The following is a 23,738-nucleotide window of genomic DNA, read 5'->3' as shown; positions in this document are numbered from 1 at the left end:
CAGGCTGAGAGAGTCATAGTTATCCAACTTAAAGAAGAGAAAGCTCTGAGAAGATCTTATTACAACCTTCCAGTGCCCAAAGGGGGCTTATAAGCAAGATGAGGATTGACTTTTTAGCAGGATCTGTTGTGACAAGACATAGGCTGATGGTTTCAAATTAAAGAAGGGAAATTTAGACAAGGTAAAAGGAAGAATTTTTTTTATGTAGAGGTTGGCAAGACACTGTCACACATTTACCAGAGAGGTTGTGGATAGCCTCTCTCTGGAAGCATTCCAGGCCAGGCTGGATGGGGCTTTGAGCAACCTGATCTAGTGGAAGGCGTCCCTGCACATGTCAGGGAGGCTGGAACTAGATAGATAGTCTTTAAGGTTCTTTCCACCACAAGGCATTCTATGATATAAGCCATAGTGCCTAGCAGAGGGGTTTGCTGTGTGATTTTACATTGTAAACCCAACCCTGAAGTTCTTTGGAAGTCAAAACACAACTTCTGAGCACATTTTTTAGTTCTACCCCCATCCCCAGCTCCTTTCCTTTTATATATTGCAAAACCTCATCCATGGCTTAGGGGTGTATGGCATAGCTCTAAACAGAAAGTACAAAGCATAGGTCCTCTCAGGATGAAGCAGCAAAATATCTTATGGAGAGATGAGTCATCTAACTAAGGGCAAGTCCAAACACTGGATCTGCATGAGTTACCTTGCCTCTGGAAAGAGTGCAGCCACAGTTTGGGAGTACTGCATCCAAACCAGAAAACTCTGCTGAGAAGTCCTGTCCTTTATGAGTAAGATCATACTGACTGTGAATGTAACCTTTGGCCTTGGGGTTCAAGCTGTCTGTGATTCAAGCTTGTTTTTAATGTGGCACAGCTGTGTGTCCTTGGCTCAAGTTGACTGAGAAAATTCTAAGTGGTGAGGAAGAAGCTGTGAGAAAGTACTTAAGTTAAAGCCATGCAAGATATGAAAAGTGAAAACGCAGATGGGCAAGATTGTTGAAAGAGTCAGGAGCCAAAATACTGAATAAGGGTAAAACCTAAGAGTCTGAGGATGGAATCTCAGCAAAATCAGCTGATTCCACTAAGCAGTGGAGATCAACCCTGTCTGACCTGGCACATTACAGCCTGCTCAAAAAAGACTCCCAGGATGTCTCAAGAGACTGGTGACTATGTTAATGCTTACCCTACATTCAGGTTGCATATATACTGCTTACAGAACATCCTTGCACATGGGAAATGTAGCTCAAAGTGTCCTAGAGAGGGAGTTGTTACACCAATACTTGCTGATTTGTGGAAATCAGTGCTCTGTGAGCATTTGCTGCTAAAGATTAGCGCGTTGCATGGTGTAGACATGACCCAGTTCTTACCATCTGCCAGTAAATTTATTACCATACACAGTAGTCAGTAAATATCTAGGCATAAATGACAAACCCTATCCTGGCCAGAAAGCCATGTGAACAGACAAAACAAAACCAGGAAGTAGAATGAAGGTTCATTAAAATTTTGTCTAACAAGTTATGATAGAACTTCCCACCTAGAGTACTGGGTCCAGCTCTGCTGCCTCCAGCACAAGAAGGACATTGGCCTGCTGGAGCGGGTCCAGAGGAAGCCATGAAGATGATCACAGGGCTGAAGCAACTCCCCTGTGGGGCAAGGCTGAGAAAGTTTGGGCTGATCAGCCTGGAGAAGAGAAGGCTCCAGGGAGACCTTATAGAGGTCTTCCAGTACCTAAAGTGGCCTGTGAGAAAGCCAGGGAGGGACTGTTTACAAGGGCTTATAGTGATAGGGTGAGAGGAAATGGATTGAAGCTTGAGGAGGGCAGATTGAGACTGGAGATCAGAAAGAAATTCTTTCCAGTGAGGGTAGTGAGACACTGGAACAGGTTGCCCAGGGAGATTGTGGATGCCCCCTCCCTGGAGGTATTCAAGACCACGCTGGATGAGGCCTTGAGCAACCCAGGTTAGTGGAAGGTGTTCCTGCCCATTGCAAGATGGGTAGGAACTAGGTGATCTTTAAGGTCCCTTCCCACCCAAACCATTCTATGATACTACGAAATCTATTATGGTCCAATAAGCATAAAAAATTTCTTCATGTGCTTCCACAAATTGTCTGAATTACCTTTTAATCTCTGATTAATTATCAATTAATAAGCTTTCATTATTCTCAGAAAGCTTCACAAACTGCTGACCATGACTTTGAGTCCTAACAACAGCTTCTGCACCCCACTCTTAACACTAAGCGGCCCTATTTCCAGCACTGTTATATCGGCACAGGTATCTTGACATGACTGTTGAGAAACAGGCTGTGTGCCCCAATAAAGATGCAGTGCATGTCCTTTGGGTAGCTCTCCTTTTCTTCTAGTTCAGGTTCACAGAGTCCTTTAAGATACTTCTCGCTACTGCTGGATGACCTTTTGAGGTCCCCTCCCACCCCTAACATTCTGTGATTCTGTAACGTGTGCGTCGGTCTTTCTCTGTTACCTGCTTTTCAGGCAGACCTTGCCACAAGTGAAGAAGTTAAGATTAACAGCATTGCAGGAATACACTGCAGCTGTGTTCATGTATTTTTAATTTAAAACCATCCTTAGACATTCTGCAGTTGGATTCTTTCAAAGTCTGCCAGTAGGGTACATGAAAATGTGTTGCTATGCACAAAGCACTCCAATAACTGAGCATCACATACATTAGATACCACTGTGTTGATACCAGATTGCTAATAAGTATAAGTATTTTTTAATTAACTGTACATTCTTAACAGTTCTGTGTGGAGCACTTCCTAACTAAATGACATATAAAGCAAGGAAAACAATAAACACTCTGTTGTGCATTCTCACTCCAAATTCTTCTCAAAGCCTTTTAAACAGCGAATAATAAAACTTAGAAGTGAGAACACGTGTGCTATAAATGCAAATATCACTTTATCTGGTTTCAAAAGTGTCTTAAAACCTTCATTTTTAATAGATTTCCACAAGCAGAAGATGTTTTGCACTCACTCTCTTTCCTTCTGTAAGATTTTCTGCATCTCAGCCAAGTGCAAATGCATTACTGAAATGTGTATTAAATCATTCTCTGTTGTCTTAGCTCTGCTGTCCAAATTTCGTTTAGGTTCCTCCAAATATATCCTCAGATCTCCATCAGGAAGGGAATCAGGACGCTTCATGGAGATTTTTGTATTGTGATTTCTTTGGTCGTTGATTGTCTCTGCACCCTGAGAAAACAAAAGTAGGACGTGAAAAGAAACCATGAATTAAGGGGGAAATCTAACATCACTTCTGCTGCGCTCAAACAGGAGAAGATCTACTGCCAACACTTCTCTAGACAGTTAAGTCACATAGGAGAATAAAAAGGGAAAAGTAACATTTTACACAATTGCAGTGTATTTGGATGGAGCGTGCAAAAATGTCACTGTAGTTACAGTATCACAGTGTCACAGTATCACTTAGGTTGGAAAGGACCTCGAGGATCATCGAGTCCAACCTATCAACACAGACCCCATGACTAGACCATGGCACCAAGTGCCACGTCCAATCTCCCCTTGAACGCCTCCAGGGATGGTGACTCCACCACCTCCCTGGGCAGCACATTCCAATGACGAATGACTCACTCGGTGAAGAACTTCCTCCTCACCTCGAGTTTAAACCTCCCCTGGCGCAGCTTGAGACTGTGTCCCCTTGTTCTGGTGCTGGTTGCCTGGGAGAAGAGGCCACCCCCTTCCTGGTTACAACCACCTTTCAGGTAGTTGTAGAGGGCAATGAGGTCACCCCTGAGCCTCCTCTTCTCCAGGCTAAACAATCCCAGCTCCCTCAGCCTCTCCTCATAGGGCTTGTGTTCAAGGCCTCTCCCCAGCCTTGTTGCCCTTCTCTGGACACGCTCAAGTGTTTCAATGTCCTTCTTAAACTGAGGGGCCCAGAACTGGACACAGGACTCAAGGTGTGGCCTAACCAAAGCAGAGTACAGGGGCACAATGACCTCCCTGCTCCTGCTGGCCACACTATTTCTAATGCAGGCCAGGATGCTATTGGCCCTCCTGGCCACCTGGGCACACTGCTGGCTCATATTCAGGTGGCTGTCAATCAGCACACCCAGATCCCTCTCTGTTTGGGAGCTCTCCAGCCACTCCGACCCCAGCCGGTATCTCTGCATGGGATTGCCGTAGCCAAAGTGCAGCACTCGGCACTTGGACTTGTTGAATGCCATCCCATTGGACTCTGCCCATCTGTCCAGTAGTTGGACCATTGCCACTTTGTGACATGTTCACACCTTCTCTCATGACAGGCTTTGTACCCAAAATATTTGTAATGTTTCTTTGCTGAAGAAATAGATTTAAATTATCATTATCTGAAATAGCTTTGCCATTATCTGGCTGTAACTATGGTTAAGAGAGAATCCTGAACTTACAAACCCAGGAATGCCACTTAAAGTTACAATTGATAAATGGAGAAACTCTGCATGAAGAACTCTTAAAATTCTAACTTAAAACATGTTGAAGCAGGTGATGGATTTTTACCAGTTTTGTATAAGAAGGGAAGTTACTTGCATAACAGCAATCTGGATGCCATTCAGAAAGTCAAAGCATTTTAATATCTATTTTGAAGATGTTTTGCAGAGTAAGCATATGGAAAAATAATAGCAATTGGGAAAAAATCATTAAAAAATAAAATAAGTATTTCTTAGGAAGACTGAACATCACTTATAAACAACAATTTCCTTAAGACATTTATTTTAAATCACTTCTGACAAATTGTGTTTAAAAAACTGATCTCATTTTAACAGACTATCAGCAGTCTTACAATCATAGAATCAGAATCATAAAGGTTGAAAAAGACCTCCAAGATCGTCAAATACAACCTTCCACCCAACACCTCCATGACAATGTTTCCAAAGTGCCACAAATGCCTGAAATCTTTATCAGAAAGTACTAGAGGCTGCTGAACAGATAATTCTGTTTTCCATTCACATGTAAAGTTTCAAAGTTTCATAGCCTGGAGAAGAGGAGGCTCAGGGGTGACCTCATTGCCCTCTACAACTACCTGAAAGGTGGTTGTAGCCAGGAAGGGGTTGGCCTCTTCTCCCAGGCAACCAGCACCAGAATAAGGGGATACAGTCTCAAGCTGTGCCAGGGGAGGTTTAGACTCAAGGTGAGGAGGAAGTTCTTCACCGAGTGAGTCGGGCTGCCCAGGGAGGTGGTGGAGTCATTGTCCCTGGAGGCATTCAAGAGGAGATTGGACGTGGCACTTGGTGCCATGGTCTAGTCATGTGGTCTGAATTGATAGGTTGGACTCAATGATCCTCGAGGTCCTTTCCAACCTAAGTTATACTGTGATACTGTGATTTTTCAGGTGGTGCTTTGTTTTACAGCAAGGAGTTAAAAGGTATTTTGTGTCCTTCCTATGGTGCGTTTGTCTGCCCCAAAACAACCCAAAAGCATGAATTTTTTGGCTGAATTTGTTCTCAATACCAACTCCTTAGTGTGCTTTTCCCCCCAGAATTCAAAGGAATATATTATGTGCATTACAGAATAAGTGAAAAATCTCAACATAATACATTAAGGCCTAAAATCCTGACAATTTCTATTGAACTCAAGGACAAAAAAAATTCTAGGTCCTACAATGTAGGATCTTGCCATCTCCAATGACTCTTATCAATCAGACAAATAATAGGTTTAGTTTTTACATGAAGACTGCCCAGGGAGCTTGTGGATGCCCCCTCCCTGGAGGTGTTCAAGGCCAGGTTGTATGAGGACTTGAGCAGCCTGGGCTAGTGGAAGGTGTCCCTGCCTATGGCAGCAGGGTTAGACCTAGATGATCCTTGAGGTCCCTTCCAACCCAAACCATTCTATGAATCTAAAACTTAACACACACTAAGGTACAGAGTAAAAAAGGGGGAAAACATGACCAAATAGCTGCATTTTGATGACTGTATGTGGTTCTTCTGTATAGTACTAGGAGCTATATTAAACATGCCCATACTTGATTGTTTCATTCTTTGTAACACCTTAATTGTTCTGCTTGACAAGCAAAAAATATTTGTGACTGCTGAAGAATTTGCCTCACCTCTTCCCCACATTTTAAAAACTGCATGAAGGGAAAATTAAATCATGTTAGTTTTAGAAGTCAAGATCCTACATTACTCTTTTGGAGCTTGAAAAAATCCCAGTAGATAAACCACTGAGAATTCAGATAACGTAGATAATCTCTTACCTTAAAACACAACAGTCAGAACAAAACTCTTAAGTTCTGGGATATATCAGTCTGTTTCTGTTCATGAAATGCTTGGCTGTAACTGAAGGGCATCAACTGTTTTCCCTGTTTCTCTATGTTAAGTATATTGGGTGGGTGAAAAATGTGACCATTTTGCTATTGAATGGATGAGGTAGTATTTTTGCCAAAATTCTTGATAAACCCCATTTCTAGATCCACATCCATAATCTCCCCCTTCTTCATGAATATACCTCTGTTCCTTACCTTCTTTGCGCCTTCTGCCACTGCAGTCTTGTTGGGTTTGCTCACTTCTTTCACAGGTTCTCCTTCCAGAAACGTTAACTCGTTCAGGTCTTTTTTAATATAAGATATTTCTGAGCAGCTGAGTTCTGTTTTCCAAGTGGCTACATTTTCCAGCTTTTCCTTTTCACTTACTAAATCTTGATTTATTTTTTTAAGCATACTCAATTCTTTTACAGCACTGTCCAATTTGATTCTCAATTGTCTCGCTTCCTCACGGGCTTTGTTCCTTTCTCCTCTAACTTTGCTCCATTTCTCCCTCCAGTTAGCTGTACAATCTGACCACCAGCGCATGGTCTTCTCCATTTGGGCGGCTCTGGCTTTGACTTCTTTCAGCTCCTGAACCTTCCTTGCTTCAAAAATTTCCCAATCACTGCTGTAATTCATATCCATAGATGGATAATGAGATGAAAATGGGGAGAAACTTTGAGATGGCATATTCGAATGGCATAGATGGGCACCTGGCTGGCAATCTCCAACAGATTTATAAGGTTGTCTTGATTGAGTCCCCAAAACCCATGTCTCTTCCATTAGTTCCTGAGCAGAGCCTACATTCATCTGTGGATTCATCTAATTTCACTCCTCCTGAAAAAAAAAATAAAAAGAAAAAGAAATACAGACAGAAAATAAAGACAGAAAATGATTAAGCTTCCCTCAATTAAAATGTATTAATAACCACCACAAACAGTACTTTATTTTACTGCTATAATTATGAGATAATATTAATAATGCTGTTGACAGTTTAGAAATGTGCTTCATCAACAAGAAATAGCTATTAAAATATTTTAATGTAATATTTTGAGTAAAGTGTAAAGGGGCAAATCTGTTACTTGACTAGGAATTGCTAGCAAAGGAAGTGTAATTAAGTAATCATAGTGTCTTGAAAACTTTTAAGTCTAGAGAAACCAGGCAAAAGCTTTCTTCCTTCAGAGAAGGTTAAATTGAATCAATATGTATTTTAAATATCTAGAGCTACAATCACAGATTCATTTGACTTCTTTCTCAAACTGGAACTTCATGCCAGGCAAAACTTATATAATACCCAAACAACCCAAAAAATCAAAACCAACCAAACAAAAAACCCCACAAAACACAAAATAACCTCCTGACCCTTGGGTTTTCTTTGTTTCATAAGTTAAAAATCAAGCATTTTCACAGGAGGCTTTATTTTGCCATCTGTATTTCAGAAGCTGCCCAGGATATAGATTCTCATATTAATCTGGAAAGGTTAACACTACCCTAGTGTGCTGTAGGCTAGTGTGTTGCCTACCTCATGATGACTTGACTCTGCCAGTAAATCTTGTTTTCCTTTTCATTCTTTGCTGTTACTACACATTCAGCCTCAGAAAATGCTTTCTTACATCAGTGCTGAGAAGTTGTTGACATAGACAGTCCGTAGAGACTAGTCAGTTACACCTTCTGGTTTTTCCTGTTGGCTATCTTAAAACAAATTAAAACCCTTGCTATATCAGCAGAAGACTAAGATCATAGAATCACAGAATTTTCAGGGGTGGAAGGGACCTCAAGGATCACCTAGTTCCAACCCCTCTGCCATGGGCAGGGACACCTCACACTAGACCAGGTTGCCCGGAGCCACATCCAGCTTGGCCTTAAAAACCTCCAGGGATGAGGCTTCCACCACCTCCCTGGGCAACTTGTCCCAGTGTCTCACCACCCACATGATGAAGAACTTCTTCCTAACATCCAATCTGAATCTACCCATTTCTATTTTTGTTCCATTCCCCCCCAGTCCTATCACTAGTTGACACCCTAAAAAGTCCCTCCCCAGCTTTCTTGGAGTCCCCTTCAGATACTGGAAGGCCACAATAAGGTCTCCTCTGAGCCTTCTTTTCTCCAGACTGAACAGCCCCAACTCTCTCAATGTGTCTTCATAGGAGAGGAGCTTCAGCCCTCTGATCATCCTAGTGGATCTTGCTCTTATATTGCTATATCCATCTGCAACCCCCCCATGTTTTTATGTTACAGCAATTAGTGTTAATACCTGTATTGTAAATGTAGAAAGCCAATGCAGCAAACAAAATACTGAAGAGTAGGTAGGCTTGGCACTATGATTCAGTCATGATTCATTTGAGCCAAATAGGAGTTTTGCAGGTTTTGGTCCCAGTTTCCCAGCTGTTCTCAACTCTTCAGTGCCTTTCAGGATATTTATATGCCATGTCAGAAGCTGCTGAAGAACTGCTGTAGTCAAGTACGGACAAGGGAAAAGGAAAAGGGCAGTAAAGGACTCCCAATTCCCTTCATTAGCACTGGCTGGTGCAGCAGCACCAACCCCCACAGCAACACTACACAGAGGTAGCATAGGTACTGCTAAAGCCTGATCAAGGTTGAGCCTTTTTCTTGTTGCCTTACTTACTGCCAGAAATTTCATTTGAATAAGCCTTATCCATGACACAAAGATATTGCTGCTGTTCAGCCTGGAGAGGTGAAGGCTCTGGGGAGACCTGATAGTGACCTTCCAGTACCAAAAAGGGGCCTACAAGAATGCCAAGAAGGGAGTTTTTACAGGGACTTGTAGTGATAGGATGAGAGACAACAGACTGAAGCTTGAGGAAGGCAGATTTAGATTGGAGATTAGGAATAAATTCTTTACAATAAGGGTAGTGAGACACTGGAACAGGTTGCCCAGGGAAGTGGTGGATGCCCCCTCCCTGGTAGTGTTTAAAGCCAGGCTGGATGAGGCCTTGAGCAATCTGGTCTAGTGGAAGGTGTCCCTGCCCATGGCAGTGGGGTTGGAACCAGATGAGCTTTAAGGTCCTTTCCAACCCAAACCATCCTATGAATCTATGAGTCACCAGTAGAGAAATGAATTACTACACTTCCTCTGTACTGAATCTCTGTTGATTCAACGTGGGTTTTTTGGTGAGTTCAGTAGCTGGGTCAGCAACTTGAGGAAAATGTTTCAACACCCTTTTAATAATTGCATGACTTAATCCCCAGTTAAATGTCTCTTCATGATGAAGACCTCAGCCAATTCTGTGTCTTTACAGAAAATGTCTGCTTCAGCTTAAGAGAGTTAATTCTTTTTTTGTCTAATCTGTAAATGGAATAGGATAAGATGAGCCATTGAAGCGGTACATCTGCATTTGTAAGTGCTACTGGAAAGTCAAGATTTTTCATGATATTTCTGCAGTTTGCCTTCAAACACAAAGCAAGAAGGCTTAGAGAAGCTGAGCAGGAGGGATGGGCTTATTATGGGAAAATGACTAACTGTCACTCCCTGAAAACGTGGCTGTTCACAAAGGGCTACTAGCTATCAGCCCATCAAGTCCAGACAAGATAATCCAATTACATGTGCTTATTCCTGGTGTAAAACTGATTTTAACTTGTAAGATGTTACCCTTAGGGGTTCCGCTCATTGGCTAGAGAACTGAGTGAAAGAAAAAATACTGGCAAGTAAATGGTAGAAATGTCTGGAGGAAACCCCACCACAATGTAAGTGGATCTACTTGAGAGAGTCCAATGGAGGGCTACAAGGATGATGAAGGGACTGGAACACTATCTTTGGAGGAGAGGCTGAGAGACCTGGGGCTGTTTAGTCTGGAGAGGAGAAGACTGAGAGGGGATCTAAGGGGTTGTAGACAGGCAGAGGTTGGTCTCTTCTCCCAGGCAGCCAGCACCAGAACAAGAGGACACAGGCTCAGGCTGCACCAGGGGAGGTTCAGGCTGGAGGTCAGGAGGAAGTTTTACACAGAGAGAGTGATTGCCCACTGGAATGGGCTGCCCGGGGAGGTGGTGGAATCGCCATCACTGGAGGTGTTCAGGAGGAGACTTGACAGGGTGCTTGGTTGCATGGGTTAGTTGATTAGGTGGTGTTGGATGCTAGGTTGGACGCGATGATCTTGAAGGTCTCTTCCAACCTGGTCTATTCTATTCTATTCTATTCTATTCTATTCTATTCTATTCTATTCTATTCTATTCTATTCTATTCTATTCTATTCTATTCTATTCTATTCCTGAGGGCTGGGTGTCAGGAAGGGAGGGATAGGAACAGCCTCTGCTCACTAATGCCCTGTGATAGGACAAGGGGCAATGGATAGAAACTACAGCACAGGAAGACAACATGAGGAAGAACAACTTTACTGTAAGGGTCACACTGGAACAGGCTCCCAAGAGAGGTTGTGGAGCCTCTTTTTCTGGAGATTTTCAAGCCTTGTCTGGATGCATTCCTGTGTGACCTGCACTAGATTCTGTGGTCCTGCTCTGGCAGGGGGTTGGACTTGAACTGCTCCAGAGGTCCCTTCCAGTCTCTAATACCCTGTGATCCTGTGAAAGTGATTTATGATACAGTTCAGTCTAAGAACAGATCTTAAAACATGCATCCAGACACCAAAAGCCTAAATATTCTCTGGCAATACAGTTAGGTGGCTGATCATTTGGCTAGCATGAAATTCTGAGGCAGAATGAGTACCTACTGTCCTGGTTTGAGCTAGAACAGGACTATTTCTCTTCAGTGATTCTAATCTTCAGCTCTGTCTCCTCTGAGGTTAACAACATATTTTTGCTCAGTCACTTCTTGTCACTTGTCACTTCTTCTAGAAGTGACAATGCTCAAATGTTCCTCCGTGCTGCTGAGACCATTCCTGTAATACTGTGTCCGGCTTTGGGCTCCACAATCCAAGAGAGAAAGGGACCTCCTAGAGACAGTCCAACAGAGAACTACAAGGATGATGAAGGCGTTGAACATCTCTGCTGTGAAGTCTGAGAGACCTGGGACTGAGCTGCAATTTTGAGAGATCCAAACAGGTTGGGACAACCTATGCAGATTACCATCCTTCCACAGTCTGGATCTGATCATGGTCTCTGTTAGCAAGTAATGAAAATCGCTATTTTTGAACTGAAAATGGAAAGATAGTGATTTCAAGACTTGTCAATGCACAGCCAAAGATCATTCTGTTTAGTTTTACCACAGCTATAAAAAAAAACCACCCAATATTAAACCATATGGTATGTTTTAAACTTATTTGTTGTTTCCAAATATTATATTCCTCACGTGTCACAACTGAATACCAGCCAAAATATGTCCTGCAGAGACAAGCAATGCAAATTATTTACTTACTGCACTTTGGCTACGGCAATCCCATGCAGAGCTACAGGCTGGGGTCGGAGTGGCTGGAGAGCTCCCAAACAGAGAGGGACCTGGGGCTGCTGATCGACAGCCACCTGAATATAAGCCAGCAGTGTGCCCAGGTGGCCAAGAGGGCCAATGGCATCCTGGCCTGCATTAGGAATAGTGTGGCCAGCAGGAGCAGGGAAGTCATTGTGCCCCTGTACTCTGCTTTGGTTAGGCCGCACCTTGAGTCCTGTGTCCAGTTCTGGGCCCCTCAGTTTAAGAAGGACATCAAAACACTTGAACGTGTCCAGAGAAGGGCAACAAGGCTGGGGAGAGGCCTTGAACACAAGCCATATGAGGAGAGGCTGAGGGAGCTGGCATTGTTTAGCCTGGAGAAGAGGAGGCTCAGGGGTGACCTCATTCCCCTCTACAACTACCTGAAAGGTGGTTGTAGCCAGGAAGGGGTTGGTCTCTTCTCCCAGGCAACCAGCACCAGAACAAGGGGACACAGTCTCAAGCTGCGCCAGGGGAGGTTTAGACTTGAGGTGAGGAGGAAGTTCTTCACCAAGCGAGTTGTTCATCATTGGAATGTGCTGCCCAGGGAGGTGGTGGAGTCATCGTCCCTGGAGGCGTTCAAGAGGGGATTGGACGTGGCACTTGGTGCCATGGTCTAGTCATGGGGTTTGTGTTGATAGGTTGGACTCGATGATCCTCGATGTCCTTTCCAACCTAAGTTATACAGTGATACTGTGAGCTACATGATCATTACTCAGGGAGGTGGTTGGGCCCCATCCCTGGAGGTATTCACAGTGAGGCTCAACAGGGCTCTGGGCAACCTAATCTATCTGAGTATGCCCTTGCTTACTGAAGGGGGCTGGACTGGATGACCTTTGGATGTCCCTTCCAACCCAGACCATTCTATGATTCTGTGATTTTCTCCCCCTGTTTACACTTCTCTAGCTACATTAATATGAAGATATAGATACAAATCTTATTTATTTCTAAACCCCACTTTGTTTACTTCTCATGGCCAATAACTAAACACACTTATGCTGTGAGAACCCTAAAATGTCACTTTCTGTTTATAACTTCACAAAGACAGGTGTTGTGAGGGTTGGGTTTTTTTTTGTCCAGTAATGAAATCTATAAAGTACCTTAAACAAATTAGGTTTTGGAATCATATTTATTTGGAAAGTGCAGTTTGCTAAGTGTGTATAAATCACAGCCACAATTTCACTGAATTAATGCATAAATTTAAAACTCATTACACATAAGGTAAAAATTAAGCAACACCATCTTCCTCTGTCACCTATCCTCAGCCTGAACTTTTAAAGTGTAAAAGATAGCACCAGGCCTAAATCTTAATTTCACAGTTCCTTAGCTTTCAAATTTCTTAAAGGACAGGATTAAAACCCAAAATGCTTAATCAAAACAAATCCCAAACCCCCGAGTTAAAACTGAAGGAAAATATACTCAAAATATTTAGACTGGCTGAGAAGAAGGAAGAAAAACAGAAGTGCTGGGTAAAGTCTTCTACAATTCATATAGAGCTGGCCAAATAAAGAAGTCTTGGGAAAATTGAATATCACTCTTTTCCTTATTATTTCCTTATGGGATAAACACCTTTGCTTTGAAAATAAACAGATACCTTTAAACTCAGGAGAAGCAGTAAAAGAAGTTAGTACAGTCTGTGCAAAACTGGAGTCAGTTTCCTCTTCTGAGCTGATCACTGCTAGATGATGACAGGGAATAATATGACAGAGAGAAGACAAAAACCAGAGAGACTCAAGGTTCAGCTTGGCCTTCTATCAAAAAATCTAATTTGCCTTGTGCGCTGCAAGTGCAAGAAGCAAAAATTATCTGACTCCAGAGGAGGAATTCTTTCTGTTGTTAATATTAGTTTGATTCTCTTGAGGGTTTTCATAATACACCTAAAGACATGTAGTGTAAAATTAGAGCTACGTAATTCTTAAGTTACAAAAAGAACCATCAAGTGGTCCTGAGTTGTCCTAAGTTGGCCACACCAGTCACACCATCGGTTTATCCCCATTTGCTCTCCTATAGGCTAGGGGATGGTGAAATTGAGAGCAGTCCTGCAGAAAAGGATTTGTGGGTACAGGTGGATGAGAAGCTGGACATGAACCAACAGTGTTCACTTGCAGCCCAAAAGACCAATGGCATCCTGTGCTGCATTAAAAGAAATGTGGCCAGAAGAGCCAGAGAGGTCATTCTGCTACACTGCTCTGCTCTGGTGAGACCTCACCTGGAGTATTTTCTCCAGCTGTGTGTAGTGGTTTGAGCCTTAACTGAGAGTTAAAAGCTCAAATGGGGAAAAGGCTGAGAATCTCTTCCCCACTCCCCACCCCCCTCCTCCCTCCAAACAGGGAGAGGGAAAAAAAAAAGTGTAAGGAGCAAATCCACTAAACAACAATCTGGAGTCAGCTTGGAAGTAGAGAGGCAAAGAATTTTTCTTCAAATTATATATATATATGACAATAACAGGGAAAAAAAACAGCTTCACAAGGGCAAGGAACAAGAATGGATGGGAGGGGGACAGAAAAGAATAATACAAAACCAGTCTTGCTCTGAGGAGGTGCGGAGGCAGCAGGGAAAAGGATCAGGTCCGGCCACGTGGCTGAGGAGCAGGAGGGCAGCTGCAGTAGCTCTCATCCAGCAGAGGCAGGAGCCAAAAAGGAGACTCCAACAGCTATGATGTCTTGCTTTTTATACCCTAGCTGGGCAGGGAGGGGGTAGTGGAAGAGACTCAGCTTTCCCAGGGGCAACGCCCTGCAGGGAGGGTAAAGTACCCACAAGACCTCCACCCTGCTTTGTTCTTTTGTTTTTCAGAAAAAGGCGTTAACCCACCACACTGTGGGACTCCCAACAGTTGAAGGACATGAACCTGCTGGAGATGATCAGAAGGCACCTCTCCTATGAAGACAGGCTGAAAGAATTTGGGCTGTTCAGCCTGGAGAAGAGAAGGCTACAAGGAGACCTTATAGCTACATTTTAATATCTGGAGTGGTGAAATAGTGGAACAGTTTGCCAGGGGTATGTTTGAGGCCTTGTCCCTGGGGATATTCAAGATAAGACTTGCTGTGGCCCTGGGCAGCCTGATCTAGTTGAGGGTGTCCCTGCTGACTACAGAGGTTTGGATCCCATCCAAACCAATGCAATCTGTGAATCTATGAATTGAGCAGTTTTTCTTTCCACAGAATAAAAACCACTCTTACGTAGAGAGGTTTGGTTCTTTCAAGTTCTAATAACACATATGACACCAACAATTAAAAGTAGTAACTAAGGACAGGAATTCTTTCACAGCCTATCTTACATTTTTATTTCCAATGATGGTCTTAGAGGTTCTTCCTCAGAACTAAATGCTGCAATTCTCTTTATAAATGGATGCACCAGGAGAGAACTTGGTCCGCTTCCCTCTGGTCCTGTATGCTGCTTTTTCTTTCACCATTTTCTCCCACTGTCTAAATACTCAATTTAAATTAAGATCCTGTTCACTGATTACATTTCTTTTTAAACACATGACTATATTTTATATAATATTAGCCAGCTTATGTACATACTGCACAGATACACATTCATTAAAGACAGCTTGGAAGGTAGTTACAGATTAGAGCAAATTTAAAGACTAAACAAATTCTACTCTTTGTTTCCTTTTTTGACTGCCACTTTCAGTAAGCCCTAAGCAGTTTGGATACTGCTTCAAGATGAGAAGCAGTATTATATACTTCTTGTGATTTAGGTCTCCTGGTTAACACAAATCATTATATATCATTGCAATATCTTCCAAGATGCTTTACACAGTCAGTCTGATGGTCCTTCACATCTTTGAAGTTGTGTTCAAATACTTAGGGTTAAATATGGGTAACATAAATATTTGGCCATACAGATGTTGTCATTTACTACCCATAAAGGCCAAAAGAAGCTCTGAAGCACTGCTTTAGCTATAATGTATGGTAACTTAATTTCTCCAAGAATGTTTTGTTTGATTACAAACCTTTGTAATATATCAACCATCATTTTTATACATCCAAGACTGTGGAACTGCTATTCATTTCTCAGCCACTACTCTTGAAAAAATAACTTCATAATCAGATCTTGCAGAGGGGGAGAGGAGTGAGAAATGTACAGCTTTCCCAGCCAATCTCTAACAGAACCAAGTATTAAGGAGAAGCCAAAACAAGTCTAACCTAATTTAGCAAGCTTGCTGTGGCTTTTGAGACAAAATAGTTTGCTTGGCTAGCTCTCCTTTGAGGTTGCCTGTCACTTTTTATTAGGGCATGATCAATAAAAAAAAAGAGAAAAAAATCAACTTCATAAGCAGTTAGGATAAGTCTGAACTGACAAAGATTTAGACCTTTTCAGGGAAACACATTTACCAATGGGTTTACAAAACCTAGTGTAAGCTTCTGGACAAAGCAAGAAGCCAGCTCACCTGAATTCTAAACTCATCTCATTGATTCTATGTGGAGATCGATAATCTACCACGGGCTACATTTATTCTCTGAATGATGCTCTGTACAATTATTAAGAAAGCCAGGCAGTGAATAATAACTTAAATTCATACCAAATTCAGGGTGTATTTACAGTAAGGCAATGCTAATTCATATCAATGAATTCACATCAGTTAAAGATCTGGTGTAAGAAGCATCTCCTGAATAGCATAGAAAGATTTTTTAGAGCAGTAGTAATCTATTCTGAGGCTTGAATCAGGTAAGAAGAATACCATTCCCATTAGCTAATGTTAGTTCAGCATCTTTAATGACTTGTGGCTGAAGATGCAAAGGAGCACTTCATGAGATTTAGGAAAACACTCAGGCATCTTGTTCTGCAAACACAATAAGATTTGCTCTTAATCAGATTAAAATAGTTTCTGACTTTTTTTGTTTCCAGCAGTTCCAGAGCTGAAGCAAAGAATAGCCAAGAGTTTCCTCCTGTTTCCCCAGAAGGCAGAATAAGTTAGTTTCAGTGTGTGTTTAGTGTGACAAACATTCTTATTTCCATAGAATCCTGCAATGGTTTGGGTTGGAAGGGACCTTAAGTCATCTAGTATAACCCTCTTGCAGTAAACAGGGACATCTTCCACAGGGTCCTACACTTTGCCCACAATAACCCAATGCAGTGCTACAGACTGGGGGTGAGTGACTGGACAGCATCCCAGAAGAGAGGGACCTGGGAGTGCTGGCTGACAACCAGCCGAGCATGAGCCACCAGTGTACCCAGGTGGCATGGAAGGCCAATGGCATCTTAGCTTGGTATCAGGAACAGTGTGGCCAGCAGGACAAGTGATGTAATTCTGCCCCTGTACTCAGCAGTCATGAGGCCTCACCTCGAGTACTGTCTGCGGTTCTGAGCTCCCCACTTGAAGAAAGAAACTGAAATGCTGGAGCAGGTCCAGAGGAGAGCAACGAGACTGGGGAAGGGACTGGAGGGACAGTTTGATGAGGAGAGGCTGAGGGAGCTGGGGGTGGCTAGCTTGAAGAAGAGACTGAGGGGGGACCTTATTGCTGTCTGCAACTACTTGAAGAGAAGTTGCAGTAAGGTCAGGCTTTTCTCCCAGGCACCTTGTGACAAGATGACAGAGTATAGCCTGAAGCTGCACCAGGAAAGGTTTAGGTTGGATGTTAGGAAGAACTTCTTCATGGAAAGGGCAGTAAGACACTGGAATGGACTGTCCAGGGAGGTGGTGGAATCACCATCCCAGGAAGTTATTAAGGAAAGATAGGGTGTGGCACTTAGTGACATGGTCTAGAGAAGAGAAGGCTCAAGGAGACCTTATTGTGGCCTTCCAATTTCTTAAGGGGGTCTACAAGAAAGCTAGCGAGGGACTTATTAGGGTGCAGGTAAAGATAAGACTAGGGGTGATGGAACAAAACTAGAAATGGGTAGATTCAGATTGGATGTTAGGAAGAAGTTTTTCACCATGAGGGTGGTGAGACACCGGAACAGGTTGCCCAGGGAGGTGGTAGAAGCCCCATCCCTGGATGTGGCTCTGGGCAACCTGATCTAGTGTGTGGTGTCCCTGCCCATGGCAGGGGGGTTGGAACTGGATCATCCCTGAGGTCCCTTCCAACCCTAACAATTCTATGATTTTATGTGGTGGTGTTAGGTCATGGTCTGGACTTGATCTCAGAGGTCTATTCCAATCTCAATAATTCTGTGATTCATATATGATCTTTTTTCTACTCAAAACATGACCTAGTTTCAATAACAATTTCATAACACTGGGAACAGGGAAAAATTAATCACAGATATTTGATGGATTGTTTCAGACCAAGACCTAAAACATTCCAATGCTTATTAGGACAAAGAACATTTTTACTTTAAAATGCTGCTCAGAGTCAATCTGGAAACAAGTGATTTTCCCACCCACAGAAACAGACAAGTAAAAATGAATGTTTTGTTTTCCTTGGGTCACAGCCTATCCCTTTGGCTTCTTTGACTACTTTGATAGACTTGTGTCAGAAATAGCTTCTGCTGCTCAAAGATGCCCTCAGTTTTATCAGAATAGTTTTAGAAGCCATTTCTTCTGTAATTAAGTCTTAAAAGAATATTCTAGAGTACTTCCTGGACATTTATATGTAATTATTCTTGCTTGTTCTCAACCACTGTTAGCATTTTAACACCATTTTATCTCTTTCAACATTTCAGGGACTCTAGTGGTATTTAATGCTGTTAGATAGCAGTCTGTGATACTCCCACACCATTAATTCTTCTTTGAGGGAAACCTACTTAAGAAATAATTTCTACCAGTATCAATACAGGCTGGGGGACAATGAAATTGAGAGCAGCCCTGAAGAAAAAGTCTTGGGGATACTGGTGGATGAGAAGCTGGACATGAGTCAACAATGAGCACTTGCAGGAGGCTAATGGCGTCCTGGGCTGCATCAAAAGAAGTGTGGCCAGCAGATGGAGAGAGGTGATTCTGCCACTCTGCTCTGCTGAGACCTCACCTGGAGTACTGTGCCCACCTCTGGGACCATCAAAACAAGAGAGACATGGACCTGACAGAGTGGGTCCAGAGGAGGGCCACAAAGATGGTCAGAAGGCTGCAGCACCTCTCCTATAAAGACAGGCTGAAAGAGTTGGGGCTGTTCAGCCTGTAGAAGAGAAGGCTCTGGAGAGATAACTACATTTCAATATCTGAAGGAGATGTACAGGAAGGCCGGAGAAGGACTGCTTACAAGGGCTTGTAGTGAAAGAACGAGGTGTAAATGTTTCAAACTGGAGCGAGGTAGATCTCAATGGTCTTTTCCAACCGGAATGACTCTATGATTCTATGAATAACAGGAGAATATAGTTTCTATGTATTGATACATCTTAATAAAGTAAATCTGCTGTAAAACCTTTATATACATGGGTTAAAAAAAGAAAATAGGTTTCCAACAACTTGGAAAAGAAAAGCCCAGTAAGGGTCCTGACAAATGGATTGGATCATTAATAAGTGTTCTTTAAAATGTAATTTGCCTAATATATTATGGGAATCTTCTCATCTTCATTATATCATGAAAAGAATTGCATTCAGAGAGTGAAAAAAATGCATATTTTCTAACATAGATCAAAAAATCTGTACTGCTAGCAGCAGGACTATTGATAGAAGAACCTGCTTCACAAAACGAAATGCAGCTACCTGAAGAAGCAGTAGGCTGCCTGTTGGTACTGTTTATTTTATCTTCTTATTAAACTCATCAACATTACTTGAGAAATTTGGCCCTTGGTTCACACAGGCAATAGATCATCCATACTGTCTCATACCAGCTGGGATGTTTGCCTTTCCAATAATGACAACCTAAATAACTTTGTCCAGCATCAACAAAACACAGTATCAATGAATTATATTTTATTGGATTCAAATAACATCATGCAGCTAGGAACATAAGCTTTCCCCTCCATATTCTATCATCAGATATTTCCTGATTACACAAATTCCTAGTTGTATAAACACTGTGGAAGCACTTTTCTAACAACAACAAAAAAATAAAACAACAACAACAAAAAAGATTGACATGAACTGCTGCAGACTCAGAACAATATTCTCGCGACATTTATGTTCATAGGATTTAAAGCTACCAAAGTTTTGCTACTTCATTCTACTGCAGGTAGAATTTCACACAGTGATTTTAAAATGGGGTTTGGTATTGAAACAATATCATCCTTGAATTTTCTGCATTTACACTCAATAATAAGAATTTTAGAAAAAGCATTTAGCAAACAGCCACATTGAAAGCTTTGAAAACTTACCTTGTTATGGTGAGGGTCCTACTACATCTGCAAACCAAGCTGTGTTTAATGGGGTGTTAGAATTAAGACTATCCAACAGTGGTGGCAAGAACAACAGAGAAAAACCTAGCCACATCTAAACTTATCTACATACTTCAATCACTCTTTTCTGACGTTCACTATTTTTGCTGGATATTTTAGATTGCTTTCCTCCTTCACATCAGCATGGCAGTAAACCATGCTTGAAAACATATAAAAATTAAGCAGTAAACCCACAAGCTTAAGACCCCTTACCCTCTGGGTTTGCTGGGCTCCTCTTGCTTCTCAGTGTTACAGACAGATGTGTAAACAACAGAATTTCCTGCATCCTTTTCTCATCTGCACAGCACTGGGACTTGGCCAAGGGGATTATTTACAGCATTAAGGGCCACTCCACAGTAACTTGAAACAAGATTCTTATTGGTCAGCCTTTATCAAAACTAAAACCACATTTTGCTTTTAAGTGCAAGTAATTTATCTGAAATAAAAACTTTTTGACATGGTGTTCTTCACTAAGTATTGCTTCATTCAGTTTTCATTTCTCCTTCTCTTTCTTAGCTGCAGAATATGAGCTCAGTCCTCCAATATTGTGTATAAATGAAATTAAACATTAAGTTATTAATAATATATTAACAATACTATATCCATAACATAATATACAGTATATTAAATTAAATATTATGTGTGGTAGAAGCCCCATCCTTGGAGGTTTTTAAAGTCAAGCTGGATGGGGCTCTGGGTAGCCTGTTCTAGTGTGCAGTGTTCCTGCCCATGTGTGAGAGTCTAATAAGTTTGTCTCTCTCTATGTGAGTCAACAAAGATAAAGTGATAGCAGAGCCACTGGAAAGAAGGTGGAAAGAATCCTGTCCACCAATCCTGGATGCAAATCAGCTTGTGATTGCATCATGATAACACGGGACTACAACAATGGACCCAAGGACCCAGCCATCACGCTTTCTGGGCAGGGTGGTTTCCGCCCATCAAGTACCTTGGGCAGGGTGATACGATGGTTTTCACCACCAGGACTTGTCTGGATGGAGATGGGGTAGACGGAGATTCCCCCCTCCTCCAGCCAGGGTCTTGCCCAAACACACAGATTTCCTGCCACTGGAATTCCTGAGGGACAATATTTGACTACATACCTAAGGACTAAAAAACTGTATAAAAGACTTGAGCAACTGCTGGTTTGGAGAGAGAAACACAGGAGAGAAACAGAGGAGAGAAACAGAGGAGAAAAACGGGGAGAAAAACGGAGATGAAGGAAAACACAGGAGACGGGCCAGGCCGCTGAGAAGAGAAAGCCGGGACGATGCTGCTCCGGAGAAAAGAAGCTGCCCGGAGGACCACAGCTCCAGCCAAATCCTCAGCACCGTTCCTGTATCAACCCAACATCTCCCCAGAGGACCACAGCTGTTCTCCAGCAAAAGCCTCACCACGGTTACTCTACAAACCCAACATCTCCTGCAGCACCTTTCCTCCACAGACTTTATCTTGGGGGGGATGAGGGGTGTGGTAATATAATTTCTTTCCTCTTCTATCTCTCGTCCCTCTCTCTCTCTCTCTTTTCTCCCTTTCCCTTCTTATGTCCACTTTCTCTATTTTCTCCCTCTTCCTTTCTTATGTCCACTTTATTTATGTAATAAATAGTCTAGCTGTTGATACTTTGGCCTCGTTTGTGCCTTTAATTTCACAACACGGGAATATTTAAAAGAACTGTGTCTCTGGACCGAGACATCTAATGTCTCCGGACCTTGACACCATGTCAGGAAGGTTAGAACTAGGTGATCTTTGAGGTTCCTTCCAACCTTGACAATTCTGTGACTCTGTAATTTTATGTATAAGCTTAAGCTAATTATTCTAATCACACACAGTTGTTAGTCTTTTCCAGGTTGGGTGGATTCTTCTGGCACTACTTGCTGTTAGTGCACCTCTTGAGGTTTAAATATGCTATGAGACTAGTTTTGCCCTCCCGGGACCACCAGAGATCATCCAGTCAAACAACCCCACCCCCCCAAAGGAGGATCACCTAGGGCAAGCCACACAGGAACACAAAATGTGAATTTTTAAATGTCAAGATCAATCCCTTTGGAGTCACAAAGGAAGAGACCTGATTCTTTTCAGGATTACTGAGCCAATGAAGAAGATTATTTAATTTGTCTCAGAGGGGAAAGTTAGAGCAAAACTTTGTCAAAATATAGAAGTTAGGAATATTTACTCTATTTCCTGCAATTTCCTGTAATTTCCTTAGCAGATACAAGAAATTAAATTGCTTACTGCTCAAGCCAAAAACAATAAAGCATTTCCAGCAAAAAACTGCAAGAAACTGGAACATTCTCATTAATGAAACTGGAAAACAGAGAGGAATATGGAACACTAATGTTGCAAGCTTTTGAAACTGGGGGTCCTCACATATTCTCAAAAGATACATAGATACACCCATCTGCCTTGTTAATGAAGGCTATTTTAAAGAAAAATATTATTATTTTGTATTGTTCCACATAATTTCATGCAAGTGAAGCAATAAACATCACAGGGCAGATAGAAGACCATCTTCAACCTCAGATATGCTCCCTTAGATGACAGAAATAAATAGAAGACAATTCGACAGAGAAGTCAAAGATGAAAGCAGAGAAAATAGTGGTCTACCTGGACTTCAGCAAGGCCTTTGACACCGTCCCCCACAGCAAACTGTTGGCTAAACTGTCAGCTCGTGGCTTGGACCACTACACTCTGTGCTGGGTTAGGAACTGGCTGGAGGGCTGAGCCCAGAGATTAGTGGTGAATGGTGCCACCTCCAGCTGGCGGCCAGTCACTAGTGGAGTCCCCCAGGGATCAGTGCTGGGCCCCTTCCTCTTTAATATCTTCATTGATGATCTGGATGAGGGGGTAGAGTCAGTCATCAGCAAGTTTGCAGATGACACCAAGTTAGGAACAGATGTTAGTCAGTTAGAGAGTAAAAAGGCTCTGCAGAGGAACCTCGACCGACTGGACAGATGGGCAGAGTCCAATGGGATGGCATTCAACAAGTCCAAGTGCCGAGTGCTGCACTTTGGCTACGGCAATCCCATGCAGAGCTACAGGCTGGGGTCGGAGTGGCTGGAGAGCTCCCAAACAGAGAGGGACCTGGGGGTGCTGATCGACAGCCACCTAAACATGAGCCAGCAGTGTGCCCAGGTGGCCGAGAAAGCCAATGACATCCTGGCCTGTGCCCAGGTGGCCAAGAGGGCCAATGGCATCCTGGCCTGCATTAGGAATAGTGTGGCCAGCAGGAGCAGGGAAGTCATTGTGCCCCTGGACTCTGCTTTGGTTAGGCCACACCTTGAGTCCTGTGTCCAGTTCTGGGCCCCTCAGTTTAAGGACATCAAAACACTTGAATGTGTCCAGAGAAGGGCAACAAGGCTGGGGAGAGGCCTTGAACACAAGCCCTATGAGAAGAGGCTGAGGGAGCTGGGATTGTTTAGCCTGGAGAAGAGAAGGCTCAGGAGTGACCTCATTGCCCTCTACAACAGCCTGAAAGGTGGTTGTAGCCAGGAAGGGGTTGGTCTCTTCTCCCAGGCAACCAGCACCAGAACAAGGGGACATAGTCTCAAGCTGTGCCAGGGGAGGTTTAGACTCGAGGTGAGGAGGAAGTTCTTCACCGAGCGAGTCATTCGTCATTGGAATGTGCTGCCCAGGGAGGTGGTGGAGTCACCGTCCCTGGAGGCGTTCAAGAGGAGATTGGACGTGGCACTTGGTGCCATGGTCTAGTCATGGGGTCTGTGTTGATAGGTTGGACTCGATGATCCTCGAGGTCTCTTCCAACCTTAGTTATACTGTGATACTGTGAAAATTGGGACCAAAATGTCATATAATATTTAATCTCATCTCTGCAGCAGCAAACTCTAAACTTACAATAGACCTT

The 23,738-nt window shown here is 42.8% G+C and overlaps 1 protein-coding gene across 3 annotated transcripts in view; it reads right to left on the bottom strand.

Moving 5' to 3' along the window:
- Positions 1 to 20,174, bottom strand: part of CCDC102B (coiled-coil domain containing 102B) — a 152,579-nt gene extending 132,405 nt beyond the window's left edge. For all 3 annotated transcript variants that reach the window (XM_068147755.1, XM_068147756.1, XM_068147757.1), the window contains exons 1-3: positions 20,093 to 20,174; positions 6,457 to 7,077; positions 2,986 to 3,200 (exon numbers count right to left, since the gene is read on the bottom strand). In XM_068147755.1, the coding sequence (XP_068003856.1) occupies positions 2,986 to 3,200; positions 6,457 to 7,062 (821 nt within the window). In that variant the 5' untranslated portion in view covers positions 7,063 to 7,077; positions 20,093 to 20,174. The remainder of the gene's footprint in view (positions 1 to 2,985; positions 3,201 to 6,456; positions 7,078 to 20,092) is intronic.
- Positions 20,175 to 23,738: the final 3,564 nt, after the last annotated feature.

This window comes from Melanerpes formicivorus, unplaced genomic scaffold, assembly GCF_026170545.1.
Source record: "Melanerpes formicivorus ecotype bairdi unplaced genomic scaffold, bMelFor1.0.p_v2 SCAF_15, whole genome shotgun sequence".
In the NCBI taxonomy this organism is placed as follows: Eukaryota; Metazoa; Chordata; class Aves; order Piciformes; family Picidae; genus Melanerpes; species Melanerpes formicivorus.
This window is presented reverse-complemented; position numbering and strand designations above follow the sequence as displayed.